General features: G+C 40.3%; 3 protein-coding genes across 4 annotated transcripts; all 3 read right to left on the minus strand.

The window, feature by feature from the left end:
- LOC8054359 (small GTPase LIP1) lies at nt 515–5,314 on the minus strand. Its single transcript, XM_002468143.2, has 7 exons — nt 4,882–5,314; nt 2,401–2,492; nt 2,182–2,320; nt 1,513–1,817; nt 1,380–1,433; nt 1,165–1,292; nt 515–1,045 (listed from the first exon to the last, which is right to left on the minus strand). The coding sequence occupies exons 1-7, from the start codon at nt 4,985–4,987 to the stop codon at nt 850–852; spliced, it is 1,020 nt and encodes a 339-aa protein (XP_002468188.1). The 5' UTR covers nt 4,988–5,314; the 3' UTR covers nt 515–849.
- On the minus strand, nt 9,466–10,583 carry LOC110431803. Its single transcript, XM_021451420.1, has 2 exons — nt 10,395–10,583; nt 9,466–10,159 (listed from the first exon to the last, which is right to left on the minus strand). Exon 2 carries the CDS (start codon nt 10,121–10,123, stop codon nt 9,626–9,628), a length of 498 nt encoding a protein of 165 aa, XP_021307095.1. The 5' UTR covers nt 10,124–10,159; nt 10,395–10,583; the 3' UTR covers nt 9,466–9,625.
- LOC8078861 (cell cycle checkpoint protein RAD17) lies at nt 10,905–19,555 on the minus strand. 2 transcript variants are annotated; one of them, XM_002468144.2, is made up of 12 exons: nt 19,076–19,555; nt 18,368–18,428; nt 16,491–16,573; nt 16,184–16,231; nt 15,467–15,523; nt 14,854–14,953; nt 14,345–14,655; nt 13,886–14,255; nt 12,974–13,099; nt 12,015–12,204; nt 11,870–11,930; nt 10,905–11,516 (listed from the first exon to the last, which is right to left on the minus strand). In XM_002468144.2, the coding sequence occupies exons 1-12, from the start codon at nt 19,304–19,306 to the stop codon at nt 11,301–11,303; spliced, it is 1,854 nt and encodes a 617-aa protein (XP_002468189.1). In that variant the 5' UTR covers nt 19,307–19,555; the 3' UTR covers nt 10,905–11,300. The 2 variants fall into 2 exon arrangements, with proteins under 2 accessions (XP_002468189.1, XP_021307741.1); XM_021452066.1 differs by having other exon boundaries at nt 16,491–16,577; nt 19,076–19,152.

A 21,661-nucleotide genomic window follows, 5' to 3' on the forward strand; every position in this document is an offset into this window, starting at 1 on the left:
CAGTGGCTCCAAACGCGACGAGCACGGGTGGTTAGCCAAGCCGTAGGCCCGTAGCCGGTAAAAACGCACGGCTTCACGTGTGGAATGCGCCGATCGAGCCGCCCGGCCGCTTGTACGGGGCCTGCGCCACGTATCGTTTTGGATTTCAGCACGCTCTCCATCCACGGGCGATGACGCCGTCCCGCGCGGAGCTGAGGCGCGACGATGTCTGGCGCGGACCGCGGCCGTGCCCGTGCGGTGCGTCATGTGCAGCTGCGTCCTGCGTCCTGCGTCCTGCGTGCGCGTGCGTGTGATGACATCGCTGTTTGCTGGTCCGGTCCAAGTTGCGTGATGGGGTCGCCACCGACCAGTCGACCAGAAATCCAGAATGGTATGAGGAGTCTGATCAGATCCTTCAGGAACCAAAGGCTCGTCGCCCTATACCAGAGGGACTTAACCTGGCTGTGAAAGGAGTACTTCTCAACATCACCCAGCAAGTTAATAAATTAAGCTTCCCAAGTTAGACCAGATCAAGTAAAAAAAAAAAACAGTTTAAAAAAATCTTCTATTTGCTTTTGTATATATCCTGGTGTAGTATCATGTATTGCCTTCATCCCAGTCAACATGCATTCTAAATGAATGCACATGGAAGATAAAAAGGAAACGGAAAGGAGAAAGAATCACTTCCTAGTGATCTGATAACGATAGGAATTCAAAACAAAACAAAAGCTCACCCTGGCAGCATTCAAATGCTGCAAGCAAAGGCATTAAGCAGTTCAAGATGCCGAGAGGAACTCAATTCCTAGGCACCGTATGCTTCCCCACATTTTGCAGGTAATGGCGTATGACCTCTCCCAGATGCCTATCATATCATACATCAATAATGTCTTCTCGGCTTGTTCTATTGCTGCTCACGTCCGGAAGCGACGAGGAGGAGAATCGATGATATCTGTAGTTGTCCAAGGACGACACAGGCTGCTGCGGATTCAGAGTTGGTGGCGGTGTGAGGTTCCTCTGCGCTGGGAGTGGAACTACTCCGTTGTACAGAAATCCGTCACCACTAAGGCTGCACAAAATTATAGACAAGTAGAAGAAATTTACATTTTTGCAACCAAGCTATCATTTTGTTTGGTTCATCTGAGCTTTGTTTTTTAGGGTGACCTTTTTCATGTTAGGCATGCTCACCTTTTCCTTTGGAAGCTATCGACGCCACCTCCAAGACTCTCCACAGGAAGGATGGTATCTTCTCTTGGAGTAAGGGACCAGGGACTTGGGGCAGGAGGTTCGTTTGAAAAGTATCTTCTTCTGATCAGCTGCAAAATGTTTTTCAGTAGCATTATATTAAAGGTCAAATATACAGAGCGAGAAAATAAACCAATGAAACTCTTCTAATAACAAACCAAGCGGAAAAACTTGATCACAGCTTCTTTGTCATATCTTGCTTGTTTAGCAGCCTAGAAACAAAGCATACACATTCCATAAGAGAAAATGAAGCACTCTGAGTCGAGAGTACATGTTAATAAGAGATCTAACCGACACAAGACCGGAGTTCCCAGGAAAGCTCTCTGTGAGCGGAAGTTCTTCACTGCATCGAAGAAGGCCCTGCTTCTCAGCCCATTGGCGAGCAAGATCAACAAGATTTCCCCTGCTTGCTCTTGTCCCATCTCTTGGAACGATATCCACTTTATTAGCAATTACCAGATAAGGCACCGGAAGTCCTCCTGGTCCACCAGATCCCAATGGAGCTGAAAATGTGCCAGTTTCAGCAACTTCAACTGCCCATTTATTCAAATTGGTCTTGGTCTTCCTCTGAGAGAGATCATAAACAAATATGACACCTGATGGATAATTTTGGAAATGGTGAATTTGATGTGTAGTATTGATCGATAAGAAGTACGATAACTAGAAAGGACAGAGGTTTCCCTGTTTAAGAGATTATGATAGCTGGCAAGACTAAAGTGGGAAGAAATTTAGAACCAAAGTAGAAATAAAGCAAAGAACTGACAGAAATGATATAGACATGCACCGGGTGTGGATCAACAACTACTAAAGGTAACCTATGCAGATTGAAGCATTGACACTAGAAAAATACTATAGGAAAGATCCGCATGCCCACATAGGAAAGATCGCCAAAGATGCTTAAAAAGATCAAGGATATAAACAGTAATATGTTTGAAATAAAAAGAGTGACACAGCATGTACCATTGATTTGTGTATAGAAAATCGACCGGCATGCCTTGTATCGTTCATGTCCTGAGACATCCAAAAGCTCAACAAAGAAGTTCCTTTCAGCATCACTGATGTTATTAGATGAACCGCCCGCACTTCCATAAGTAACATGCTGAATGGTAAGCAAAAAAGGAGTGTAATTAGACACAAATTGCAAACTGTACAAGTGACAAAAGCACAGAAAATACTCACTTTAACACCCACAGTGCATCCTACTGTTTGAGCTGGTCGAGCAATAGCAGAACTTTTTAAAATGAGATGCAGCAATGAAGATTTCCCAACACCTGAGAAGGGGTAAAGGACAATGCATACAGCTAAAGAACTGTAGCCAGCAGTGTAAAATTTAAAATCGTGCAACTTTATTGTGGACTGTTTAGTTGCCACTTGCCAGTTCTGTAGGCACACAATATAACATGTAGGATTAAAGCAAGGAATGTAATTGAACACTTGAACTTATTCAAGGAAAAAATTAACAGAGTAGCCATTGAAGGTCTTAACTGGTGTCAGGACAGGATATGGCAATATCATTTTCCATACAATAATGGCTTTTATATCCCTTTTGTTATGTAAGCTGCAGGCCGAATGGTCCAACATGAAACTATCTGTGACTTTGTTGTTATTTCATAGTACTTCTTAACGAATCATGCACATTACATGTTCTTGAAAACAGAACAGATAATTAGCAAAGCTTAGTTTGTTCACTGCTTCCATAACACGATATAGAGCAGGATAAGCAACACAATCTTCAAAGAGAGATATTACAGCCATTTAAAAGTTGCGCATATGCTTAGGAGAAGTGAAGGAGTCAATGCAGTGGATATTCTTGCCTAAGGTTCACAGGGATCAAAGCTTCCAGGCTAAAGACAGCAAAGCTCCAAGAAGGGTTTAGTCTCAGTACAGTTACCACAACGTGCCACCAATAAAGGTGCCACATTTCTATTAATATTAAGATGCCAGGGTGGGTGCCTGATGAACAGCCCTGAACAATTCCAACCAGAGTTTCAGATACTGGAATCAGGTTCAGAACCAGACACTGGCCAGTTTGCAATTGGCAGTTAGTCTGCTTTCAAGTATGAATAGAACAGATGAACTTGGTTAGATTAGGCGACAGACTAGTCAAGGATTCCAAATGTCTGTGCGATTCTGATTTTAGTGACTTAATATGATGACATTTTTCATTTTACAGGTCGGAAAATCCCTGCCAAAACAAGCGCAGCCACATCACATGAATTCCATTCCATTGGTGTAGGACTGTAGGACATACTGAGCATAGATACTACTGTAGGACTTACTTTAATATTTATCCATAACATGATGGAGAGCAGGATAAGCAATTCAATCTTCAAAGAGAAATGCAGAGTTACAACTCTTTAAAAGCTACACATATGCTTATGAAGGAACTAAACACGATGATGTTTCAGGCATTATTGCTCATAAGGTTCATGGCCATCAAAGCTTCCAGTTTAAAGATAACATAGCTCCAAGAAAGGGTTCAATTCCGGATTACTTGGGACAACATAGCACCAGAAATATTGACTCAGTGAGCATCCAGCCAGAATAAATTTCCAACCAGGGCTCCGGATATTGTAACCAGGTTAGAAACCAGAAATGACCAGATGGAAATTTGCAGTTACTGCTTTTTAGTATGAAATAGGATATCAAAGTTAGCTTCAAGTATGAATAGAATATCGAAATTCGGTAGCATTAGGTGACGAGCTAGGCTGGGATTGAAACTCTGCAATTTCAGTTACTCTGTACCATGACTATCCCATTATACATTTCGGGAAATCCTAGTCCCCACAAGGAAAACTAATGTGGCTGCATCAGCTGACTTCAATTCGCTTAGTCTTATGCTCTAGTCGACAGGCTTGGTTGACGACATGAGCCTGTATCCAGATCTGTGCATTGCAGCTTGTGTTTGTAAGCTTGCACAATGCTAAACAGTGCAGTATTAACTAGTATGCCAGATTTAGATTTGCTTGCCGATGGGGCACACAATAATGAAATATTCTCACCTCCCCTGCCTCTAACAGAAACAGGAGACTTCTACTGGAATATGGAGGTAACAAGCACAATTACTAAACACGGTTGGCTTGTGCAGGACGACCAAACAGAAACAGTGAGACATTGCATATGTTTATGCTGACTTCGATTGTGCTACATAAGATCTAACCAATCACACCATACAACATTGACAAACAACTGCTGACCGCACCTAATCCCAGCCCAATTCACACTGTCAGGACAGATAACGTCAGCATGCGTCACGTTGATGCAGGAACATCCCATTCTGAATTTCAACAGTCCATTTCGGAACAACTCACATTCCGAAACACCAGACAGACGAATGAGAGTTAGGCCTTGTTTAGTTGGCAAAATTTTGGATTTTTTTCCTACTGTAGCACTTTCGTTTTTATTTGACAAATATTGTCCAATTACGGAGTAACTAGGCTCAAAAATTCATCTCACAAATTTCAGGTAAACTGTGTAATTAGTTTTTATTTTTATCTTTATTTAATGCTCCATGCATGTGACCAAAGATTCGATGTGACGGGAAATCTTAAAAATTTTTGCGAACTAAACAAGGCCTTAATATGTGATTGCCTATCATGTTTCTCGGATTCTCGAAACTTTCGTCACGAGTCAGGTTCAGGACAAGTCGCGAAGGCACACCTGAATCGCCGACGATGAGGACGCGCACTTGGCCGAAGGGGCCGACGCCGTTCTGATCCCGGCCGCTGCCGCTGCTGCTCCGGCTGCCGCTATCCTTCCAAAACATCGCCGCCGCCGCTCGAACCCGACGGCGCCGACAAAAAGCCCCGGTGGTTAGGTCTCCCGATCAGGTCTCGACAAGACCCACCCTCATTGGCGCAATCGGCAATTCGCTGCGACGGGAAGGAAGGGGATGGTACCTCCGCCGTGGAGGGGTGGAGTGGAGGGGTTCGGGCACCGACAACGGAGGCTGGGAATGGCCGCGACAGCGTGGCGAAAGACGTGAATCTCATCTCCTTTTGTCTTTCGTTTCAAGCTGATTTCACTTTACGGGTACGATTGACTCGCAATTAAATATGTTGCACTTAGATCCTGACGAACGGCACATGATACCCTCAGTAGTCAATCCAGATTTTTTTTTGTGCCCGTCGGATCGCTCAAATTTTGACTTGTATATAAAAATAAATATTAGAAAAAGAAAAGAAACATCCAATTCGATTTATTGCTATGCTACCGAACGCGAACCGCTGTTAGGTTAAACAGCACAATCCCGTGCGCGTGTCATGAAAACACAATCGTTCACCCATATCGAAACAAACGATCAATTTCAGACATATCTTATTTAGAAAAAAAAATCTCACCTCTTTCTCTTTTTGGCAACCAGCTGCACATGCGCAGCGCTTCTTCCGCACTTCTATATTCATGTGCACTTTTTAAAGATGACTATAGAAAAAGAGAAATATTTATTTCAAAATACTATAACTTTTGAACGGCGTATTTTTTTTTAATTTCGTCTGCACTGATGTGTTCTACACGACAAAACGAACAAAAGTAGACCCTACTTGCACATGTTTCGAAGATTTATTTTTTCTACTACCAATTTTTGTATATTAACTTACATCTTATAACTTATGCCATGAAAGTTATAAAATATAACTTATGCGAAAAACTTAAAATCTTAAAAGTTATAGAACACCTTTTATGTATAAAAAGTCATTAAACACAAAAGAACGAATTAACTAACTTGTGCTAAAACTGCAAACACAAAAGTCATTAACAGACACATGAATAAACCAAATTCTAGAAACACAAAATTATGAAACACAACTTATGTAAAGTTAGATATATAAGTTATATTTAAAACTTATAAGTTATATAACTTGATGAATGGCTTAGATGTAAAGTTAGGTGTATAAGTTATATTCCAAACTTAAATGTACAAATTAGTATCACAACATATTAGTAGAAATATGCTAAGTTATATGTTATAAGTTATTCTTATAAGTTATAGCCTATAAATTATATATTATTCTATAATACACATATTTTTACTAATAAAATAAAATTCTTCGAAACATATGTAAGTGGGGTCTAGTTTTGTTCGTCTCGTCGCATAGAACACAGTGATGCAAACACAAATAAAAATAGATACACTTTTTAGAAGTTATAACATTTTGAAATAAATGTTTTGCTTTTTTCAACATGACATCAGCGATGATGTCAACGCAGGGGAGGGAGTTAAACTCTATCGTTTGTTGTTGGATGGTTCGCTGGGAAAAGAAAAGAAAACGAGAACGGAAAAGGAAAAAAAAAGACGCGGTCGGATCGTTCGCTGGGAAAGAAAACTCTGAACGACCCGAAAAGTGGAATTGGGATCGTTTTTGCACGATAGAATATGCGAAGATTAACAAACACACACACGGAATAAGAGTGCAAGATAACCGGACGTGGGAGATCGATCTGTTCAGATCGCTTTACATGTTGGAAACTTGGAATCATCAATGATTCTGTAGGCCAGTAATCGTTGTAGATATGAACATGGCAAAATCAGCTCGCCAGAATGAACGTTCATTGGGATCCGCCCTAACATTTAGCGAAAAACGATGTTACCGCGTCATAGCCTACTCATTCTTCGTTAGTGATCAATCATAAAAAAGAAACTAGCTTATGAGATGCGAAGTCACTTCTTGGTGTTGTCTTCTCGAACTCCGATATAAACAATTGTAAATCTTAGTAATCTTAATGACATCTTTAAACAACCAACCACTACTCCAACCACTATTTGAATCAGGAGATCTCTTGAATCAACTAGGCAACATCCTAATCACATGTTGGCATTTCATAGGATAGTGCGTTCCACCTTTAACAATCCTCTATCAATCTATTGGTAAAACAAATGATTTTGAATAAGAGGACCCAGACAAATACAATGAGACTTTTAAACGTGATAAATAAATGAATAGATATATGTAAGTTAAGTTTCAATACTAATTTTATATAAGTTAGTATTCATGACGAAAAACCATAATATTGTAATGAAAATTGAGTGAACTGATGGCTTGATGTGCTATAAGGCGAAACAAATTTCAATGATATAAATTTTATTTTCTACAAGTGTATTCTAATGACATGTTGGCATCTCATAGGATAATGCGACTCATGATCTAGTGTGAGGATACACAATTCCATCTTTAACAATTATCTATCATATCCAGTGTAGGAATCAGCGATTTTGATTAAGAGGAAGTTGGACAAATACGATAAGTCTTTTAAATATGGTAAATATATACGTAAGTATAAGCTTGAGTAACTTTTAAATATTATATATATAGCTAATATTTATGATGAAAAATTATAATAGTGTAATAACAATGAGAGAATTGATGGCTGATGTGCTATAAAGTAAAAACTTTTCAAGGGTATGGATTTTTTCTAAGGGGGGCACAGCCCCCTATTGGCCTTCGGTTCCACCACTGATCATCGCCATCTTCTTGAGAGTCCTCCTTTCCATCAGCATCGACTCTCAAGGGCTGAAGGGCGAGCCATCTACGCCATTGGGCAAGTAGGTGCTTCTATGGTCAGTTGTTGAACTTACCTTATTGGATCGAATTGATTGCTCAATTTGCCAAAGCTTCAGCATCCAGATTGTATGCCACCTGCTTAGAACAAATCGTAGTAAAAAAAAGTGAAAAGTCCCTTAGCTCTGTCATATAAAGTAATGTGGACTGTCTAATAAATACCTTGATGGGGTGTCATGAGCATTTCCAAAAGGAACCCCCCGTGCCATAACATAAGCAGCAATGAGTTGTGTTATGTTTTCTGAGTACTCCAGTATGATGCGATTGGACTACTATTATTCTGTGCTCAAGCAAAAGATATATTTCCGTGCACTATTATTCTGTGCTCAAGCAAAAGATATATTTCTGCCCTTTCAATTACCAGCACTTCGTGTAGAATATATTCTGCCCTTTCAACTAGCAGCAACGTTTTTTCCTTTTTGCTTTCAAACCTCCTTGTGCTTTCATAGTGGTCGATGCAATTATGGAGGGGGAGATTGAGAGGCCAGCTTGAGATGTGCCTGCATCACTTCGTATGTGATGAATGATTCACATGTGTCAAGAGATTTAATATTGCCTAGATAAGCAAGAAAGTCCATAGCTGCAGTTACAGAATGCATCACATTTTTCTCTAGTTGACAGAAGATCATATTGGAAGAGAGCACCAAATGCATATCATCGAATGCTATTGCCATGCATGCTAAGAAGCATCAGTCCCCAATTTCCGAATGCACAAATGTGTAGTGTCCCAAAGATATATCTAGCATGCTTATCCAGGCAGCATGCCAGTAGAACAGTAAGAAAGTTCTGCAGAATACCAATAAAAAGTGTGAAAGTTGAGCCAAATTTTTGGAATGTTAGAGACAACAAAAGAAATAGACCTAGGAAACAAAAATATGAGAAGCACTGGTTGTCTGGCCCACGCCAGTCGCTTCTGAAATTGTCATGACCACTGAAGCAGGAGGCTATCCCTAATCTCTACTCTCTACAGACCACAATCCACATAGAGGCAGGTGGAAAGAAGACGGGGAAGCTGTAGAGGCATATTTTTCCACATTCAGATATGGCTGAGGCACAGTAGGGAGAAGATAGGTATGTATAGCACAAGGCACTAGATGTAGGCACTAGGCAGAGGCATGAGAATGAAAAGGGAGACAATGTGGTCATGTAAAAAGGTTCTGAGCCAAGTGGGGAGACAGGGTGAGCACCTTGTAAAGGGAGGATCAGATGATGTAACAGTGACATAGGGAAGTGGCTGTAAGCAAAGGAGAACTAGAGAGGTACTGCTGGAACCTGAAGGGAGGACTGGCGGTGGCAAAGGCAAGAGGGTTGAGACCTTGAAGGGGCAGCAGGGAGAGGATCTGTGATGCTGATAGAAAACGATACAGCCAACAGAATCAGAGGCGACATCAAAGTCAGAAGTGGAAATTAGAATTAGAAGAGGGGATGGGGTATGTTGTTCTAGCTCCTGATCACTAACCTTTTCATGGTGTTCTGAGCAAAGGCACACTCGAGAGCACCAGACATAGGGCTGTTTAGTTCATTACCAGGCAACCCTGCCTGGCGCTCTGCGCGTCCCCAGGCGTTCGATCCAGAGTGCTCCCAAAACATTGTTTACTCCTATCGCATGAAATTCATAATTTCATTAGTATTGGCACAAGCAAGCAAGCAATCTGATGGTGCTTCTGAATTGAAGACCATAGGTAAATTGGAATCGTGAAGAAAAGACAACTAAATTATTGTTGTCTAATAAGTGTTGAAACTTTGGGGGAAAAAAGATAACAACTATATCTCGAAAAACCCCCGAAATAAAAAAACAAATATATTAAAAAATTTTATTTAGCTTCAGGCAGCCATCCCCGACAGCATCAAGCCCCAGTATGGTGCATTGCAGCATTGGTGCTGCTGGCTGGTGGTGTGTCTTCGTGCTTCTCCTCCTGCACTTCCTCCTCCTCCTCCTCGTCGTCGTCATCAGTGGCCTCGTATTCGGCATAGCCTTTGGCCTCCACCTCATGCCTCAGTTTGTCTTGGAGGGCGCTTATTCTGTCCAAAAAATGCCTGGTAAAGACATTACTTACCCTGGACAAGGTCCCGATGTCCCCAGAATGCTCGCTTTCGTGCTCGCGGACTGGAATGCTGCACTTGTAGTTGAGGAACGTCTGCACCGTCTCCATCGGCACCACCACCTTCTTCTTCTTCTTATTCTTCTGTCTCGGTGTCTCCTTCCCCTCCTCTTTATTGCCCTCTTCATCTTCGTCACCGCTTAGACACTCGAACTCGTCTTCATCGGCGATGAATTCATCCAGATCCACCCTTGCTTTCTGCAGCTCCTCATCGGAACAGAGCCTCGACGGCGAGCTAGCCATCGCCTCGTCGGCTGATCGATTCGATCTCGCAACACCCTGCAATTCGATTGAATAGATAGATTGGCTCAGAGAAAATCAGGATCCTGTGGACCCGTACATATATAGCTCCTCCCTGTTCGTTCTCATAGATCGATTCCGAGTTTCCGACGGAACCGACCAGGACACGAAAATTCGCCCCCAAGGGATTGACAGTTAATTTGATTGCCTATCGTATTCTCGGATTCTCGAAACGTTCGTCATGTGTCAGGTTACAAGTCACGCGAAGGCACACCTGAATCACCGACTATGAGGCCGCGCACTTGGCCGAAGGGACCGACGCCGTTCTGATCCCGGCCGCTGCTGCTCCGGCTGCCACCATCCTTCCAAAACATCCAAACCGCTCGAACCGACGGCGCACTGGCACACTGGAGAAAGGAAGGGCATCTTTAGTTCCCACCGAAATCCAACAAGTTTTCAAGATTCTCCGTCACATCGAATCTTGCGGCACATGTATGAAGCACTAAATATAGACAAAAACAAAAACTAATTACACAGTTGCTTGTAAATCATGAAACGAATCTTTTGACTCTAGTTAGTCTATAATTGGATAATATTTATAACAAACAAACGAAAGTGATACAGTAGCAAAATCCAAAAAGATTTCGCATCTAAACAAGGCCTAACTCGATTTGTTGCTATACGAGTGAGTGTCATCGTGTGGCACACTGGCACGACATCAAAGCACCGTGTTTTTTCCCCCTCGCGATAGAAGAATGTATACGAATACGGACACACACCACCAAAAAATAACACACGCGCACATTAACAAGAGTGCAGGGACCATATCAGATTCTGTGGGCCAGTAATTGTTGTAGATATGAACATGACAAAATAAGCAAGTCAAATGATTCATTGCCATCCGACCTAACATAACATTTAACGATAAATGATGCTACTGCATCATTGCCTGCTCCCTCTTCGTTAGTGATCAACCAAAAAAAAAAGAACCTAGCTTCTGAGATGTGAAGACACTGAGTTGTTGCTGCCTTTTCAAGCTCTGATATAAGTGCAACAATTAGCCTCACAAAACTTAGATATCAATGGCACCTTTAAACAGCGAGCCACTATTGAATCAGCTAGGCGGCATCCACAATGAAATGTTGGCATCTCATTAGTGTGAGGATGCACGGTTCCAGCTTTAACAATCTTCGATCATATCGTCTTCTTCAGAGTTATTTCCATCAGCAACTCCCATGGGTGAGCCACCTACGCCATGGGGCAAGCAGCTGCTCCTATGTCCATCATTACGAGGACCAATCCATCTCTCGAATGGTCTGAATTCTGTGACCAAGTCAGAGTAGTTCGAAAAACCACATGTCCTTGAACAATCAAATCTTTCCTTCAGAATGTGGTCCTGCATTTTCCCCCCAACAAATTGAAAAAAAACATAAAATCATACACCAAATAGTAATGAAAATTGAGGTAATCACTTCGGTGGGAATGACTGGCATCTAAAGAGATTATTATGAACTTCCATCGACACAGCTTATAATGTACTAAAAAGCATGCTAAAACAAGCATGCCTGAATGCTAAAGCTAAGAATTTAAGAACAGACTCACTTCAGAAGGCACAAAAAAAAAAGAATTCCGAGACCCATGGAAATGTTAGGATGATATAAGAAAATGGGCAAGGATAAGCATACAAACTTTCCGTACATAATTCAGGTACTTGCGTAAAACCTGCATGTTGTCAGCTATTGAATTTACCTTATTGGATCGAAATGATTGCTCAATTTGCCAAAGCTTTGGGCTTCGGATTGTATGCCACCTGCTTAGGACAAATCATAGTAAATAACAAAAACAAAAATTCCCTTAGCTCTGCCATATATTATAATGCTGACGATCTAAATACCTTGATGGCGTGCCATGAGCATTTCCAAAAAGAACTCCCCGTGCCGCAACAGAAGCAGCAATGAGCTGTGCTATGTTTTCTGAGTTGTATGATGCGATTGGACTAGCAGTAAGAAGACAATCTGCATCACTCAAATATGATACCACAGCCCATGCATCATCAACAGCTTCACTGTCAATGAAATCAATAACTGCAAAACACCAAATGCCAACTATTAGGGTAAACCTATTCAAATGATGAGAGAACAAAAATGAATCAGTAAGAAAATTAAGTGAAAATGAATCAGCAAAAACAATGGCACAAAATTACAAATGGGATCTTCAGTGGACCCAAGATATATGCTTGTTAACGCACTTTTGTGAAAAGTAACTATCATATTGCTACTTCTGATAAATAAACGGATGTTAACAACCTCCAAGGTGAAGACACGTATGCAGCATATAACAGTCGTTCGTTAGACTCTGGATCTATGTAATATTATTCTGTGCTCAATTAAAAGATAATATATTTCTGCCCTTTCAACTACCAGCACTGTTATTCGTGTAGCATATATTCTGCTCTTTCGATTACCAGCAATGTTATTCATGTAGAAATGAATATGGAATTTTCTTATACTTCATTAGTACAATCAAATGGCTTGTACATTAACACTCGAATGTGATACAATGGTCATACTGCATTAAATAAGCCAAAATTAATGTGAATGCCTGATTAAAGCAGTAAATTTCAAATGTTCCATTTCATCTGCAGTACTGTTGGAAAGGCAAGAAATAATGTTTCACACATTGGCATAGACTCAACTGATAACACCAGCAGACTTAAGAAAAAGATAACAATGCTGCACCATTCTACTTCAAGTACCTTCAACACACATAAAAGAAAAAGATAAAACTTGAGAGGGAAACACAGCATACACTATGAGATACTCTGTACACCTTGATAGATAAGTAGTTACTTACCATTTTCATAAAGAAAATCCGCAACTGTCCGTACTTTTCCGTGTGCTTGTGAAAGGATTTTTTCTGGAACATCCATTTTGAGTGAATTTCTTCTTAGGTTTTCTTTAAGAGGAAATGGATCCAGGTCTACAGATGCAATATTAAAAATTTCAGGGAGCAAAAAGAAAATTAAACACAAATGAGGAACGAATTATGAAACACAGTATGGAAACCATCAAGGCATCAACCCAATAATGAATTAGTCAGTTCAAACTGAAGGCCATATAGTTGTAGTGTTGCGTAATAACATGTCAGTAATTGAAAATACAGAAGTTTAAGAGCATGGATATGTAATAGCAAATACTAGACGATGAATTAATGCAAAATAATTTAATAAATAAAATACTAATTCCAATCCTGTAAAGAGCAAAAAATACTCAAAGTGAATTGTTGGATTATTGAATGTCAATATTATAGTTAAAAAAATCCAATGCAAATCCTAAGAGGGACAGAAGTGCCCCCCAAGGCACCATCTGGTTGCAGAGATTTGTCCTGAGTCTTGTGAGAATTGAACTATTTCTCATGAAATTCCTGCATTCTAAGCAGGCTCTAATGGAAAACCTACATATTCAAATTAGATCCTTTGAACTGAAAAGGATGCACAGGCAAAGCCTAATAAATAGTTCAGAACGAAGAAAATAAAAACTAGTGTGCAAAAATGTGCTAACAGTTCAAGTAGATTTCAATGGACAAACAAATCAATAGAGAAAATGCGAGAATATATTTATGTGAACAAAATACCCTCAGTATTTAATTTTTTTCAAGGAAATAGTACATAGTTCCTATCACAATATGAAGAAACAAATATTTGCTTAGGAATTAAAGAACTTTGTGAAGTCAGCTTTTTGATAGGGCGAGATAGTTCTTACATACCGGTACCAACATCACTATTAGTTTCCCTCTTGTTGTGCAAAAATTTCCCCAAGGCATGAAATAGTGAAAGTGTTTCATCCCTTCCACATGGGGAGGGTAGTGCACTGCTAGGGCCATAGCTCTCATGCCCTGGAACCAGAGAATCATGGCTCTTTGAACCAGTACGATTAGAACTTGTTGCCAATGCAGAACTATGCCTTCTGGGATCAAGACAATAGTATTGAAGAGACATTATTGCATGTCTGATATCACCTCCACTAGAGGTTGCCATTTGATGCAATAATTCTTCAGATGCATTACAGCTTTCTTCTTTGCATATTCGAACAAGGATTTTCTTGATAGAATTTGTGGTTACCGGATTGAAAGCAATCTGCAAGAAATTGTGGTGCATGAGAAAAGGCAGCCTTAGAAACTTAATTAGTGCTCATCATCAAATCTGTCAAACATTTGATCTTATACCTTGTGAGCACCAGCATCTTGAAGTAAGGACTCAAGGTCCTCAGACTTCCACATTGCAGTATCGTTATTCTCACTTTTGTGATAGTGAGTGAGTGAAATGACAGTTGGTACTTGAGTACTTCGAACTAAACCAGTTAAGCATTTTCCTAGTCTTGCAAAAGAACCACTTCCACTTGTTACAGGGATGTCATCAATCAAAATGATAATGAGCTTCCTTTGGGACTTGGTATTGGTTGGACAAAGCATTGAATACTTCCTTATCTTCTCCACAAAGGTTTCAAATTCTTCAAGCTTGGATATATAGCGTAATCCTTCAAGCAACCATTGAAGAAGACTATATAAATTATTTGTAACTGAAAAATGCTGACAACTGGAATGCTTTGACAATGTGCTTCTATGGAAATGAGTACGATAGAAGTATGTGGATGTAGACTCTGCATCGGTTCTTTCAATTGCATAAAATAAGAGTTAGAAAGCATATTTAGACAACAACAAGTACTAACCGCTACCTGAATTAGCATGAACATGTTCAGCCCACAGTGTTGGTACTGGAGTTGTCCACTCACATAAGTCCGCTCCAAGGTCATCAGCAATTGCTTTCACAGTTGCCTGGGAGAAATTAAACATTACTAGCAAGTACAGTTCCAGAGCAACAGAATCAAGTTATCCACTATGGATAGCATAGTGATTTTTTCTCTCTACGTTCACCTGAGTATTCTGAAGGAACAAGAACTAAGACCCAAAAATAAAAACGCCCCCAACCCCTCTAGAAGGAAAATTGAAGGAACAAAATCAAAGAAAGAAATGAATTAAACTGTGTGATTGTTATCAGAAATTGAGTGGTGTCATTGTTTCTTTGTCTTGTGTGTGTGTGTGTGTTGGGGAGGGAGGGGGGGAGCATCCACATGATCAGATTCTTAACTATGGCAACATGAAAACTTTAGAGCTGTCAACCTCTTATGGCGGGATGTGGTTCATGATGCACCAAATCACATCCAGCAAACTAGGGATTGAACAGGTCTACTGAATGAACATACTAACAGCTGGACTTAATCAAATTGAGCCCAAACTCGGTTTCATCATTTGAGTACAAAATTTTCAAAGTGCAAGGGAAGGACGTACTGATTTTCCAACACCAGTTTGCCCAGTTAGGACTAGGGTCCATCCTCCAACCGTTGTCTGCAAAAGTTGCCTTTGCACTATTAGTATTCCTCTATCCTCAAAAATTGAAATATCTAAAAGTTAGAAATGGAAAAGGTAACTGACTAGAGTAGATGTTTGATCATTTTGAACCACCTACAACTACAACAGCAATAAAAATCACAAAATAATAAATAATGCAGTTGAAAATTTACACAAGTTTTATCAATGCAGACAACTCCTGTCAGGCAGTCACTATGGGATATGGGAAAGCTCAAGAATTGCGCTTGATTCCTAACAATTCAAACATTCACATATCAAGGAAAAGTGTTCCTGATTACTCATGTGCTTTTGTGAGATACTCTAGCATGAGGTGATGCCTGATTGCAACATTATTATTACAATCCAGAATTCCAGATGCTGGTTGAATTGTACTGCCAGGACAGGTATATATATATATCAGAGTTCTTCACGGGGTCAAATCCCCATCACATTTTAAACCATCACGTAACCAGAAAGGGAAAACCACAAGAATATAATCCATCTGGTTTGCAGCAATGAATATCCTAACAATCTAACAATTCTGATTATACACTTATTCACATGATCTTACTGAATATGTGTATTAGCCAAATTGGTTGGACTATATTCCACTAACTATAACTCACAATTGAATTTGTTTCAATTCAAAATAATCACCTTTGGTGCCTTCAGCTTCTCTTCCAACCATTTTTTTACATCTTCAATCTACAAGAATAAGATTGTGTGACATATCATGTAAGTGCATTCATATTCATTGCTCATGCATGGTGACAAATTATGAAGAAACTGAAACAATAAATCAATACTATGATATATTGACATTTAAAAAAATATGGATGAAGAGATACATAAAGTAGGCAATAAAATAGATTGAGTATATCCTATCAAAGGATGAGCTAAATTAAAGGTTAATAAAGGTATACAGCATAACATGTGTTGTAAGTTTGTAACAAAATGAACCGACCTTCTTTTTATGAACAGCAAGCTCAGCCAATGAGTGGGGTGTGTACTTGTCAACCCAAAGCTCTTTCGTTTTCCGTATAAACCCTGCCTAGAAGTAGGCTAATCAGAGAGGAAAGTGAAATGGTGAAACTTCACATTCAAAGGGTCTGCGACCACCGCAAAATCAAGTCAGGAAATATCAATTGCCCAAGACAAAGGTTCCACGTGAAGACAGGAAATGGCAGGTTTATCTAAAGGCAAAAAAAACAGAGAGAGATAGAGAGAGAGAGAGGCTATATGTTGATCTTGATATTTTACTTGCCATGAGCGACAAAAATATCCCTCTGAAGTCTGAAGTCTGAACTGTCTTTTTTCCATACGGTTAATGATCTATCAATGTATCAGTAGTACACGTTTGTAACAAAATCTTCTATATGTCCAATGCATTCAGCCAACTTGTATGTCTTAATTCTTAAATATTCATTCCGTGAAAAGATTCCCTTGATAATGATAAAAGGCTTAGCATGACAACTAGTTTGTTAGGTGTGCTGTGTCCTCCTAAATTGCTGGTGCTAGTGGTTACCACCTATTCTCAATTTTTATGGCAAACTCAAATAGAAAATGCAGTGGCTATCTAAGAAGCTTTCACAAGATACACAGAAATAAACAGGAGGAATGGGGGTGAAATAGATGTAGTTATTCACCATACGTCGACACTATTTGTTATTATGTTTTCTGGAGCAGTTCACCTTGCTAATTTATCCTAAAACTTGTTTAGGTCGTGTAAATATAGGAATCATACTTCCATCCTTGAAAACTTTCATAATGGCATCATCTAGAGCTGATTCAACTTCAAATTTAACAGTAATACCAATCCAAACAAAGCAACATAGGTTACTAACTTACTAAACGCCATCTTACAAACAAGAATACTTAAGCAAACTATCTATCCTGTAGCAATCGTGAGCCGTATTGTGCCTTTGTATTGTCATGATACTATATTGACTAGATACGATATGTAGGATAGTTCTCGAGCTAAGCTCGCTGCCAGCCACTGAACATCGCCAGACACCACGGTTTAGTTCAGAGTTCTAGTAAAGGTTCAGCTCACATAGCAAATGGAACTCTCTTTCCCAACCATAGTTCTCAAGGCGTCGCCTAGGCGACGCCTAGGCGTCCAGGCGCCCCCCCATCGCCTTGCAGAATGGGCGCCTAGGCGGGCAAGGCGGGCGCCTAGGCGTCCAGGCGCCCCCCCATCGCCGTGCCTCGCCTTTACGCCGTAAGAACTATGTCCCAACGCTGCGATTAACAGGCACCCATTCTGAGACTTGGTACCACGGTTGGGCTGAAACAGTCGCAGTGCGCGAGGCCCAGCTGCTTCTCGAACTGAAAGCGCCAATACGGAAAAGGATTCAGGAGTTCCTCCCGATCTTAAGACAGCAGTAATTCCCTAGCCTGATGTTGCTGCAGGTGGACTGGCTTGTCTGTGAAATGAATAACTGCAGCAGTATAGTGCTAACTTCAGTGCGAAAATCAACATAGGTATTGGCCATCCTTTTTTGTTCCAGGTCTCATAGTCTACTTTGCATGGTTTTCCAACAGTATTTAGGATTTAACCATGCAATACTGCATGCGAGCATGATGACTCGGTCATTGGAGTACCGTTATACAATGTTTCCAGGCCAGTACAAACAAAGAGACAACTCAGAGCTGCTATCGAACAGCAACCAACTCAAGTAGCAATACATGCCATGTACATTGGATGCTTACAGTATGTCCTGTTTGGGAGCTTTATCAAAAGAAAACTCTATGTTCATAATTTTGTCTCATTATATGGAATTCAGAATACAATCTAAAGAAATATGCAGTTATACAAGAAAGAGATGAAAATAAATATACCTGGCATGCTGAAGTCATTAAAACATTCTGAAAAATCTTCAGAGAGCATATCAAATTCATCCTTTTCAGATAAGAGAAAAAAATATCAGTAATCAATTAACAAAAGGATCAGCTCAAGTTAGAAAAGATTGGACACTAACAGACAAATAAAAATCATATAGCACTAAGAACAAGTTAAGACAGGAAATTCATCTTATCCCTGTTTGCGCCAAACTAGCTGTTCATTGTCAGTTGTTGGCGAGCTGGAATCAGCTCGTGAGTTAATCAACAACATTTGGTGAGAACTTGGTTCAGAAACTAAAAGATCTCAAAATATAACCATTGTTCCATTTGTGATTTAGATTAAAATGAAATGACTAATGAGGAACAAATCAAAGTAGATACATGTATATCGAATCAATGTTTTCCATATTGACTTACGTCAGCCTTCGAGCTAAAATGCTAAAGGACATGCCATACAATATTATAGAAATCTCATGTCTTTGGATGTGACAGCCTAGATTAACCAGTCAAATATGCATCATATGAAACTGACCAGGAATTCATAGGTTTGACTGTGACAATAGAACTTAAAACCATTTGTGTGTCCAGCATCCAATTTTAGTGGTAAAAAATGAGACTATTAAATTGGACTAGTAGCGGACGAACTATGAGGCTAACTAGGCACGTAACAAAATCGCCCAACCAAACCTAGTTCGAGTTTATCACCTTCAAGGAGTCGGACGGCGCGAGTTTAGAGGCGCGGCGGCGTCCTCTCCCCACGCTGCTCTCGCGGCGCGGCTTTTTCCTCGAGGCGCCTGCTGCCTGAGCCTGCACCTGGACCGGAGCCGGCGCGGAGGCCGGCGTCCTCGGCCTCCGCGCCCGAGGGCCGCGGCGCCCCCCGCCGTCATCTTCCCCAGAGGAAGAGGACAAAACAACGACCTGCCGTCGCTTCCCCATTGGTGGAATGGCTTGGTGGAATGGTGGCGGCGGGTATAGCAATTTCAAGGGCAAGGGCTAGAGGTCGGAAATCTGCACGACGAGCAAGATTTTGGGGTTTGGGGGGTTTGTTTTGCTCCCCCACGCTTGGGAGGGTTTTGGCAGGGTCGGGGAGGGAAACCGGAGAGAGAAGAGAGAGAGAGCGGCGCGCCGGCGAGGAGGCCCGGATCCTCTGCGGCCGTCAACGTGAATATTCGCAAACTCCTTTAGGTCGGCGAGTGAAATTTTTTTTGAGTGTTTCGTATTACGAGAAGGGTGTTTGAATACTATTAAAAAAACTAATTACATAACTCGCTTAAAAACAGTAAGATGAATTTATTAAACTTAATTAATTTATCATTAGCACATGTAGATTACTGTAGTACTTAAAGCTAATTATAAATTAATTAGGTTTAAAAATTTTGTCTCGTGATTTTCTAACTAAATTGTGTAATTAGTTATTTTTTATTATCTATATCTAATATTCTATTCATGTGTCTAAGCTTTTGATGGGATAGGTGAAAACTTTTTGGACAAGACTTTCCTCCCAACAAAACATATAACTAAGGATTGTGTGCCAGCAAAAGAAGTTTACATTTATGACCCTAAATTAGTTTATTTTAATAATATGTTTTGTAATTATCTAATGGTATTTATATGGCATCATAAGTATTGATATTTTTATCTACTAGCAAATATGCACGTGTTTCTGGAATCTATTTTAAATGCAGTGAAAATATTAATTGTATTGCCAATATACAATAAAGGTATATTTTTAGTTTAACTCTTTTAAAACGTTTTCAGTGAGCCTCACATTTATGACCCCAAATTAATTTATTTAAAAATATATTTTATAATTAATTTAATAGTATTTATTTGATATCATAAGTATTGATATTTTTTATCTATAATTAATTTAATTTGAGATAATAAACTATAACATTGTGCTAGAGTTGTATGTTTCTTTACGGAGGGAGTAGTTGCTTAACGAGGGCGGCAAATACAGCTATGCCAGGTGGAGTTGAAATGGCCTCATCCTCCGTGTCCCCATGGACAGTAATCTCCACCGTTATTGCTGAAGCCAATTCGGCTACGTGCTTACGCCGATACGCCGGTCGTCGGCGCTGGCCGCCGTTCCCCGGCGCCTTCTAAGCACTGGTTTCCTTTTTTTTCAAAACATTAGATATAAATAAAAAACAATTAATTACATAATTTATCTTTAATTTATGAACGATTTTTTTAACTTAGCTAATTTATGATTAAATAATTATTATTAAATATAAATAACAATACCACAATAGTTAAAACTAACAAATTTATCAACTAAACAAGGCCCAAGCCCCGACCGAATTGCCCGTGCCCAAACATCTGAGCCTCTGGGTCTGAAAGAAGTGAAGAACCAACACTGTCGGCGATGCAACAAACGAATGGGGTCTTGTTTAGTTCCAAATAAATTTGCAAAATAAAAATAGTAGCATTTTCGTTTGTATTTGATAAATATTGTCCAATCATGAACTAACTAGGCTCAAAAGATTCGTCCCGTCAATTCCGATCAAACTGTACAATTAGTTTTTATTTTCATCTATATTTAATACTTCATGTATGCGTCTAAAGATTTGGGCCTTGTTTAGTTACCAAAAAATTTTGCAAATTTTTTCAGATTCTTCGTCACATCGAATCTTTAGACACATGCATGAAGTACTAAATATAGACAAAAATAAAAACTAATTGCACAGTTTGGTCGGAATTGACGAGACAAATCTTTTGAGCCTAGTTAGTCCATGATTGAGCAATATTTGTCAAATACAAACGAAAAAGCTACAGTGTCTATTTTGCAAAATATTTTGGAACTAAACAAGGCCTTGATTGAAAAATTTTGCAAAATTTTTTGGGAACTGAACAAGGCCTGGATGGTACCTTTGGTAGGCACTAGGCAGTGAGCTGCTGGGCAGCTGCTGTGCTGGTATCCGTTACGGGGACAAGTCAGATTCCTGCTCGTTTCTGCTTGCGCCTCCGTGTCCGTTGAGTTGTCCCGCCCCCCGCCAGGCCTTTCGCCGCGACGTCTACGCGTCGTTCCCCCCGCTTCCTTTCTTCCAAAGTCTTCTCGTCTTATCGGCTCGGGGGATCCGCTGCCACCGCCATCTCCGCATCCACACCTGTGCCCGTGGCGAACGTCGGCCGCGTGTGCTTCGGTTTGAGCAACCGTCGCAGGTTCGCGGCAACAGCCAGGAGCCGATGGCCGGGCAGAGGTTCTCCGCGTCGCGCCCCTGAGAGACACAGCGAATCAACCGTCGCCTTCACCACTTCGCTCTTTCCGTATTAAAATCCCACCCCTCC

The sequence above is a fragment of the Sorghum bicolor genome, chromosome 1 (genome assembly GCF_000003195.3).
Source record: "Sorghum bicolor cultivar BTx623 chromosome 1, Sorghum_bicolor_NCBIv3, whole genome shotgun sequence".
Lineage (NCBI taxonomy): Eukaryota > Viridiplantae > Streptophyta > Magnoliopsida > Poales > Poaceae > Sorghum > Sorghum bicolor.

What these genes read in the sequence shown, in the direction of transcription:
- LOC8054359 (XM_002468143.2), bottom strand. Translation starts at nt 4,987, where the DNA reads ATGTTTTGGAAGGATAGCGGCAGCCGGAGCAGCAGCGGCAGCGGCCGG. An exon ending in GATGCACTGTGGGTGTTAAA is followed by an intron (nt 2,321 to 2,400) that starts GTGAGTATTTTC and finishes CTTACCATTCAG; the next exon opens with CATGTTACTTATGGAAGTGC. An exon ending in GATAGCTTCCAAAGGAAAAG is followed by an intron (nt 1,046 to 1,164) that starts GTGAGCATGCCT and finishes AATTTTGTGCAG; the next exon opens with CCTTAGTGGTGACGGATTTC.
- LOC110431803 (XM_021451420.1), bottom strand. Translation starts at nt 10,123, where the DNA reads ATGGCTAGCTCGCCGTCGAGGCTCTGTTCCGATGAGGAGCTGCAGAAA.
- LOC8078861 (XM_002468144.2), bottom strand. Translation starts at nt 19,306, where the DNA reads ATGGGGAAGCGACGGCAGGTCGTTGTTTTGTCCTCTTCCTCTGGGGAA. An exon ending in CGCCGTCCGACTCCTTGAAG is followed by an intron (nt 18,429 to 19,075) that starts GTGATAAACTCG and finishes TTATCTGAAAAG; the next exon opens with GATGAATTTGATATGCTCTC. An exon ending in AATCATTTCGATCCAATAAG is followed by an intron (nt 11,517 to 11,869) that starts GTAAATTCAATA and finishes GGGAAAATGCAG; the next exon opens with GACCACATTCTGAAGGAAAG.